Source organism: Rhincodon typus, unplaced genomic scaffold (genome assembly GCF_021869965.1).
Source record: "Rhincodon typus isolate 14 unplaced genomic scaffold, sRhiTyp1.1 hic_rhity00000729, whole genome shotgun sequence".
Taxonomy (NCBI): Eukaryota; Metazoa; Chordata; class Chondrichthyes; order Orectolobiformes; family Rhincodontidae; genus Rhincodon; species Rhincodon typus.
In genome coordinates this window covers 32,289-41,871 of record NW_025966367.1, presented here as the reverse complement: position 1 = coordinate 41,871, position 9,583 = coordinate 32,289, and the positions used below count along the sequence as shown (strand labels likewise).

Genomic DNA, 9,583 nt, shown 5'->3' with positions numbered 1-9,583 from the left:
GTACTTGGGAACCGCACATGTTCAATACCACCATTAGAGGTCACAATTCATCTATTCTACAGTACAGTCTAAATATTGGAAAGGAGATGTTTCACATTTACAGTGAACTGTGTTTAATTCTTTCTAGCTGAAAAAGCAAAACAGAGATCATTGAAAATAACTGACTTCTAGGCCAAATATGGGTGGGTGAGTCTGGTTAATTTCTGTGAAGCTCTTGCCATTTTGAGGCCTTCTGGGGCTTTTCTACCAGTTATGTTGGGTAAGTCTGCACTGAAATTCACCCTTACAACAATGTTCTGTTCTCTCCCCACTATAAAGACAGATTCTCAACAAGAAGTAGGGGCCCACTGTCTTTTAAATGACCTTTACTGTAGCAAACCAGCCCCACTGAAAACACAATAGAATTCTACTAAGTCCAGAGTGTTCTTATCAAAAAGACATCCAACAAATAGTTGCAGTAGCATGATTTTTTTTATTTAAACATACAAATTATGAAATTTGCTTCAATGATTCTGATTTCAACTTTAGAACAGTTTTCCTTCCCAAATCTAATATTTTTAGCTCTCTATGTGCTTGTCAATTTGCTGCCATTCAAAGAAAAATTCAAACCAGTTAAAATCCTGTATTTATGGCTGTGAAAACTCCAGTTGCACACATTGTAAATCACAGAATAATTCATAATTGTTTCACAAATGTTCACTGCTGAAAATACTATGTTCTGCATACATAGGTCACCATTACGTATTTTAAAATTTAAATTTCATCACTTTATAATATAGAGCATACTACTGCAAATGAAGTAGACAATCATGTACTAAAAACATCTGGCAAATATTTTTCATGCTGGTCAATTCCATATTTTCAACAATTAATTTTCCTGCAATTTTTAATGCACAAGGAGAAGAAAAACGGTATTATACTTTAAATTTATTTTCAGAGCTAAATAGAGTAACAAACCGAGTAAGCACAGAACAGCTTTTACATATTAAAATTTATAGAAAAGATCCCTTTGAACATAATTTTCTTCAGAATTTAATTTTGAATAACATTTTTGCATATGCTTGTTTAAAAATGTGCTTATAAACAGAATGAAATTAACTTGCATTAACAAGGCATCCACTCAACAGGTTTCAACAGATTGAAAATTCATAACATGAAAAGATCATACATATTTTTATATTAAAGTATAGCATTATGTAGAGTTTGCTTGTCATGTCATTTTTGTACATACAACTACAGTGCAAAGGCAAATCACCATTTTCAATTAATTCATTAATCACTTTACTTTGACTCAAAGTTACTTGCTTCAGCAACACATCCTGTGATAATTATTTCTGTCCATTCTGTGCCCACTGACATTCCCTATTTTCCTTCCAGGTATATTCTTCTGTATCATAAATCTCCTAAATTATAAACAGATATAAAATAAATTTTTTCAAAAACAGAAATCATCATGCTCTTAACATTTGCATTTCTAAATGGTTGTGTTATTATTGTGTTTCTTTTTCTTATTCATTTACGGAATGAGGGTGTCACTGGCTAGGCAGCATTTATTGCCCATCCCTAATTGCCCAAAGGGCCGTTAAAAGTCAACCACATTGCTGTGGGTCTGGATTCACATGCAGGCCAGACCAAGTAAGGATGGCAGCTTCCTTCCCCAAAGGACATGAGTGGACCAGTTGGGTTTTTCCGACAATCAACAATGGATTCATGGTCATCATTACATTCTTAATTCCTGATATTTTAATTGAATTCAAATTCCACGATCAGCCGTGGCTGGATTCAAACCTGGGTCCCCAGAACACTATCTGGGTCTCTGGATTAATAGTCTAGCGATAAAACCACTAGGTCATCGCCTCCCCTATCCTCTGTGATATAGGCTTGCAAAAGCTGGATCAAAACCATCAAATTGGTGTTCTGAATCTTTAATTAATTGACCAAATCTTGAAAAAGGCATATGAGTGTTGTTTCTCCATTCTGTTGTTGTTTCACATTCTCACCAATACCACAGCTTTCAATTAGTAAAGAAATGCCAGTATCATAGATAGGCTCCACGTCACAGACTGGTTTCACTTTATCAGCTAGTTTTCTGAAGATGTAGAGGCATATGCTAGTGACCTCATATACTTTGTGACACATCATGCCATTCAGTCCAACTTGTTAAGCATAGTAACACAGACCAGAGGAGCAGTAACAGATATAAAATAGCAATGGATGGTGTAGCTGTCTCTCCTGATAGATGCGCATTTGCACCATTCCAATGATTACACTCTGATAACTTCACATATGCCAGAAAAGAGGCAGAGATGTGCTCCACCCACAGCCTGAGTTGGATGGTCTAGGAAATTGCAGAGCCAAACACAAAGCCAGCGGCCTCTCACTAACATGAAGCTCCCAGGCACCTCAAACTTGAGGCACACGAGTTACAGTGAGATGAAGCTCAAGAGTATACACTGTGACAACAAATACATTAAAAACATGAAGCATAGAGAGGAAGCACTCTGGAGTCAGAGGCGACACAGTTTTGATTTAAAATTTGGCTGAACTTAATCTGCAGAAGTACAAATCTGTTTGAACTTGCACATCTCTCATGTAGTTGAGAGGACTAGCATGAGTAGAAACTATGAAATTTGCTGTTCAATGACAGGAGATGGAAATTCACTTTTGGAAGATGGAGGGAGAACTTTCATAGAGGGTGGAAGTATAAATAGTTGGTGTCATCTAAAGCAAAAGACTAAAAAGTGTTTCTGCAGCAGAATCTTCTATTTTCCCAGAGATACTCTTTAATGAAGTTTTGTAGCATTCTATCTGCATCCCCACATCCACAGCCCTACTCCAACCTTCAAGTCAGTGGGTGATTAAAATTTGAGAAATAACTGCACGCTGGAATATGCCATCCTTGTTTCTGTTGCTTGGACAATCAAATCTTGATGACAGGTTAAACAAAGAGAGAATTTGGAAAGTATTTTTTGAAAACGTATCGAGTGAGTGAAATGCATCTTTCAGCGTTCCAAATCAAGGGTTAGCCAATTTGCTGATGTCAACATTACACCACTGCCACAGGCAAAGTTTCATCCCCAGATGTCAAAGTGCATACCTTCTTCCATATTGGTACTGTTGCTTTCAAAGTCGCAATGCAATATTTCACTGCTTCAAGAGACTCACTTCTATGTGGAGAGGAGATGGCTATGATTACACTTGCTTCCGTTATATCAACTACTCTGCAGAATTACAAAGTTAAAAATGGAATCAGAAACAATCTTAATGAAAAATATTTTGATTAACAAAAGACAAATTTAAACCCTGAAACAGATGATCAAAAACACACCAGCTAACAAATCGCTGGTGTAACCTTCAAATGTTATTTACATGAAAACACATTTCTTTGATCAGCCTTCATTTTTCAGTGTAGTGTTGTGCTGTTTAGGACCAGAACATCTAGTCATTTTCAGTGTCCCAATTAATTCCATGCATCAATCTAATTAAACCATACCTGCTGGGAGGGACGGTATCTACCAAAGATCCTGGGGCTGAAAAATGGTGGGACAAGTCACTTAACTCTGCAAAAGGCAAAACACCAGCTTCCTGACTGGGGCAGTTGGGAAATGAAATGTTGGAATTAGGTTGTTGGGGGATTAAAGGCAGATCAAGGTGCCCACAGCAAGCAACAGTAATCTATTTTTAATTTATTAGCATGTCCTACATTTTCAATAATCATTGGTTGCTAGAATAAATTACACATTTATGATTAAGTGAGCAGCAAACAAGAAACATGTGCCTTCAGATTCACAACAGAGTAGAAGTGCAGGAGGCAAGGTAATCTTCCTGTTGGATTTGGAGAAACTAGGCACTGCTTTTCCTGTTGGATCAGGGAAGCGAAGACTGAGCTGTTGCTTTGAGCTCAGGTGGACAGTGTCCAGGGAGGTTAAGACATGGCCATTTGTGGGAGGGAGGGTAGTTAGAGGAGATCGGGCATGGTTGTCCAAGGAAGACAGCCATGTTGTAGTGGCTTTAAGTAGAATGGTATTGGATATACGGAGGGAACCTCAGTAGGAGGAATAATTTTTACTGGAAGCAAGCAAGAAGGGAGATCAAGGAAACGAAGGACAAGTCAACAGTGATAGAGGGAAGGTTGAGGGTGACAGCTAGAAGCTTGATCAAATGAAGGTGGTCATTCTAAGGGCATGGAAGGCAGGATGAGGGTGACTGAGGGAAGGTTCAGGGTGATAACTTGTCGCTCCAGTGGGAGTGTGGGAAGAGAGGAGTAGTGGGAAAATGTACTGTTATGACAATTTCAATAGTTACAATCCCTACATTGTGGAAGCAGGCCATTTGGCCTATTGAGTCCACACCGACCCTCTGAAGAGCATCCCAGCCAGATCCACCCCCCTACTCTATCCCTGTAACCCAGCATTTTCCATGGCTAATCCATCTAGCATGCACACACCTGGACACCATGGGGCAAATTAGCATGACCGATCCACCTAACCTGCACATCTTTGGCCTGTGGGAGGAAACCAGAACACCCGGAGGAAACCCACGCAGACACGAAGAGAATGTGCAAACTCCACGTAGACAGTCGCCCATGGCTGGAATCGAACCTGGGTCCCTGGTGCTTTGAGGCAGCAGGGCTAACCACAGGCGTGCGTTATGGTGGAAATGAAGGCAGATGAGTGGAAGGTATTCAAATAAAAGAAAAGTTATATCAAACCTGCTTCTCCTTTTTAAGCAAGACAAAACACGTACAAAAATGTAAAAACAAATGAGAAAGATACAAAGAATAATGAGTCACAAAACAAAGATAGGGATCAGGAGAAAAATGGGCCATGTGCAAACTTATGTGGTGATGTTGATGGGCAATGGAGGGGTTAAATGACCTATACCTATTCCTGTGTCCTTAAGATGACAGTGACCAGTGTCCTGATGGACTGATTCAAGACGTCAACAATCATACAATGATATCCATGAAGTCACTAAAATGCAAAACAAGACTGGTGTGATGGACAGAGAGCAAGGAGACAGAGAACATCTCACACTGAGGTGACGATGGCATTGGTATTGTTTACTAGGCCGGTAATCCACAGACCAATGTAACGTTCTGGGAATCCAGGTTCAGATCTCACCACTGCAAATGGTGGAACTCGAATTCACAAAAATCTGGAATTAAAAGTCAAATGATGCCCATAACACCATGGTCGATTGTTGCAAAAATACATCTGGTTCACTAATATAAATAAGGGAGGGTAAATTGTTACCTAGTCTTATCTAGCCTAAATGCGACTCCAGTCTGAGGGCAGTATGGTTGACTCGTAACTGCCCTCTAGCAAGGAACTCAATTGTATCAAACCACTGAAATATTTCAAAACAAAAACGTTCTCCCTCCCAAAATCCAAGGTTTGTGTTAAAAATTGCAAAAGCTCTCTCACACACTAGTTCATCAACAGGCTGATACAGTCATATTATCAGAATCATATCTTACTCACAATGTCCCATCAGCATCCCTGGATATATTCTAGCAACACAATAGACCCAACAGAGATGGTGGCACAGTAATATGTCAGGAGTTGCTCTCAGGGTCCCCAGCATTCCTTCGCACCTCACATAATCTCATAGCTTAAAGGTCATACATAGGCAAGGAAACACCTTGTTCATTACTACATACTCCCTCCTTAAATGATGAGTCACTACTCTTCCCTGTTGCACATCACTGGAAGAATGCAAGGAGGGTGACATGGGCACAAAACGTACAGTGAGTAAGAGACTTCATCATAATGGTTCAGCAATACCATTACTGACCAAACTGGTCAAGTCCTAAAGGACATACTGTTTCAATGAGCCTGCAGCGATTGGTGAAGGAACCAAGCGGGGAAAAGCTTGACCTCATCCTCACCGATCTGGCAGTTGCAGCCTCATCTGTCCATGACTGTATCAGTAAGAATGACCACCGCACAGTACTTGTGGAGATGAACATTGACAACAACCTCTATCATGTTGTGTGGTACTATCACCGTGCTAAACAGGACAGACTTCAAATTGATTGAGCAACTCAGAACTGAGCATTCACGAGGTGCTGTGGGTTACCAGCAGCATCAGAATTGTACTCCAGCACAATCTGCAGCCTCATGGCCCAGCATATCCCAATTTCTACCATTATTGTCAAGCCAGGGGATCAACCATGGTTCAATGGAGAGTGTAGTAGGACATGCCAGGAGCAGCACCAGGCATACCTTGAAGCTACAACACAGGATTGCTCATGTTCCAAATGGTGAAAGCACCACGTGATAGAGCTAAGCAGTTCTACACCCATCAAATCAGACACAAACACCGCGGTTCTGATATATCCAGTATTAAATGGTGGTGGACAACTAAAAACTCCCTGTAGGATAAGGCTCCACAAATATCCCATCCTCAATGGCAAGTGAGCCCAAAGCATCAGGATAAAAGAGAAGACTGAGGTCTTGCAGCAATTTTCACCAGAAATGCTGAGCAGATGATCCATCTTGGCCTTCTCTGCAGATTCCCCAGCATCACAGATGGCATAGAGAGAGCGACAGATGTATACAGAGAGAGAGATGTATAGAGAGAGACACACCTGATACTGAGAAACAACTGAAGGCACTGGACACTGCAAAGGCTGTGGGCCCTGACAACATTCCAACAATAAATCTGAAGAAATGTGCTCGAGTAGTTCCAGGACAGCAACAACACTGGCATCTACTAAACAAGTTGGAAAGTTGTCAGGTATGACATTGTACAGAAAAACCGGGATAAATCAAACTCGTAGGTGTTTAAAGTTTTTGAGAAGATTTGTAGCTCCACTTGTGGATGAGGTTGTAGACATGCTCGCCGAGCCAGTGGGTTTGGTTGCTAACGTTTTGTCACCCTGCTAGGTAACATCATCAGTGCACCTCCGGTGAAGCGTTGGCGTTCTGTCCTGTTTGTTATTTATATGCCTCAGTTTGTTGGGGTGTTTGGTACCACTTCCGGCTCTGTTTCTCAGTGGTTTGTGCACAGGGTCTAATTCAATGCGTTTGTTGATGGAGTTCCAGTTAGAATACCAGGCCTCCAGGAATTCCCTGGCATGTCTCTGTTTGGCTTGTGCAATTATGGATATGTTGTCCGAGTTGAATTTGTGTCCCTCGTTGTCTGTGTGTAGTGAGACAAGTGAGAATTGGTTGTGTCTCTTGGTGGCTAGTTGGTGTTTGTGTATCCTTATTGTCAGTTTTCTTCTGGTTTGGTCGATGTAATGTTTCTCACAGTCCTTGAATGGTATTTTGTATATTACCCTGGTTTTGCTGGATTTGGGTATGGGGTACTTTACAGTCATCAGTAGCTGCTGCAGGGTGGTTGTTGGTTTGTGGGCTACTGTCATACTAGGGGTCTGAGTAGTCGTGTGCTCATCTCTGATACGTCCTTGATGTATGGTAGGGTGATAAGTGAGTCGGGTCATGTTATGTCTTCCTGTTGTGGTCTGTCTCAGAGGTAACAGCAGATTGTGCTTTTAGGGTATCCATTCCTTTTGAAAAATCTGTATTGATACTCCTATTCTGCTTTGCACATTTCTGGGTTGCTGCAATGCAACGAGCCACAACACACTGCAGCAACCCAGAGCTACGCAAAGCAGAACAGGAGCACATATACAGAGTCTTCAAAAGGAGTGGAAACCCAAAAAAACACAATTGGCCATTACCTCCGAGACAGACTACAACAAGAAGACACAACATGACCAGATACACTAACCACCTACCGTACATCAAGGACACATCAGAGATGAACACACGACTATTCAGACCCCGAGGTATCAGAGTAGCCCACAAACCAACAACTACCTGACACCAGCTATTGATCAACGTGAATAACCCCATATCCAAAACCAGCAAAACCAGGGTAATATACAAAATACCATGCAAGGACTGTGAGAAACACTACATTGTCCAAACTAGAAGAAAACTGACAATACAGATACATGAACACCAACTAGCCACCAAGAGACACAACCAATTCTCACTTGTCTCACTACACACGGACAAAGAAGGACACGAATTTGACTAGGACAACACATCCATAATCGCACAAGCCAAACAGAGACATGCCAGGGAACTCCTGGTGGCCTGGTATTCGAACCGGAACTCCATCAAAAAACACATTGAATTAGACCCTGTGTGCAAACCACTGAGAGACAGAACCACAAACTGAGGCATATAAATAACAAACAGGACAAACACCAATGCTTCACCAAAGGCGCACTGACAATGTTAACTAGCAGGGTGACAAAACATTTGCATCGAAACGCACCGGCTCAGCAAACATGTCTACAACCTAAATAGAACTCAGCCAATTAACACCATTAGTCTACTCCCAATCATCAGTAAAGTGAAGAAATGTTTCATCAACTGTGTTAACAAGCAGCACTGAGTTAGCAATAACCTGCTCAGTGACATTCAGTTTGGATTCGCCGGGGCCACACTCATCTTGACCTCCTTACAGTCTTCGTTGAAACATGGAACAAAAAAGACAAATTCCAGAGGTGAGGTAACAGTGCCTTTAACACCATGGCCACATTTAAATGAGTGTGACATCAAGAAGCCCTAGCAAAACAGAAGTCAATGGGAATCAAGGGGAAAAATCTTTGCTGGATGCAGTCATACCTGGTACATAGGATATTACAGTTGTTGGATGTCAGTCACCTCAGTTCCAAGCATCTCTACCAGAGTCTATGAGGTACTACTGTCCTAGGTCCAACAATCTTCATTTGCTTTATCAATGCCATCCCTCCATCATAAAGTCAGAAATGGAACATTCATTGATGAATGCAAAATGTTCAACACTATTCTCAATTCCACAAGTCCCTATCCAAATGAAGCAAAACCTGGACATTTTAAGGTTTAGGCTGATCAGTGTCATGCCATAAGTGCCACACAATGACTATTTCCAACAAGAAAGAGGTTTAGTCATTACCCCTTGATATTAATGACATTAACAATTTGCTCATTACAAAAACAAAAATTAATTTTATCCCAAATCTTTATTTATGTGCTTTATACAGGATACCACAGGAAAACACAAGTTAAAATAGGCTCTATTTGTGGCTCTTTTCCTTTTACTGTTGCTATTCCCCTCCCTCAATACCATATGAGATCCTGAGCACAGAATATTCAACATGAATAACTTACCCAAGTCTATGGTAGATACTGATATGTTGAATCATTGGCCATTTATGCCTCATATCTCTGCAAATCTTCTTTATTTCAGCTTCAGCCATTGAAATATAAGCTTCATATTCAAGTCGAACAACTTTCTTTCCTTCAAAATTGTTCCTGGTTGTACCTACCAAAATGGGACATGTGTGCAAGGTCTGTTAAAGGGGCATCAAAATCATTTAGTGAACCACCTTGAGCATCAAGGATCTTGAACAAATCTCTCCAAATTCTAGCCTTGGACCCTTTTTATATGCGAGCCTTCAGCTCAATTACCATGTTGTTCTAAGTTAATCACATTCACAATTGACACCTGCAGTTTCCTCAACCCTAATTGCACTAAAACATCACCATCAGACCATAAGACATAGGAGCAGAAATAAGCT

At 40.8% G+C, this 9,583-nt stretch overlaps 1 protein-coding gene across 1 annotated transcript; it reads right to left on the bottom strand.

Annotated features, from left to right (window-relative positions):
- Positions 1-452: 452 nt before the first annotated feature.
- LOC109916083 (molybdopterin synthase catalytic subunit) lies at positions 453-9,355 on the bottom strand (the record flags this gene model as incomplete). Its single annotated transcript, XM_048621520.1, has 3 exons — positions 453-1,403; positions 3,098-3,221; positions 9,174-9,355. Coding segments are annotated over 3 exons (381 nt in total), but the record flags the coding sequence as incomplete, so codon positions are not given.
- Between the last annotated feature and the right edge of the window lie 228 nt (positions 9,356-9,583).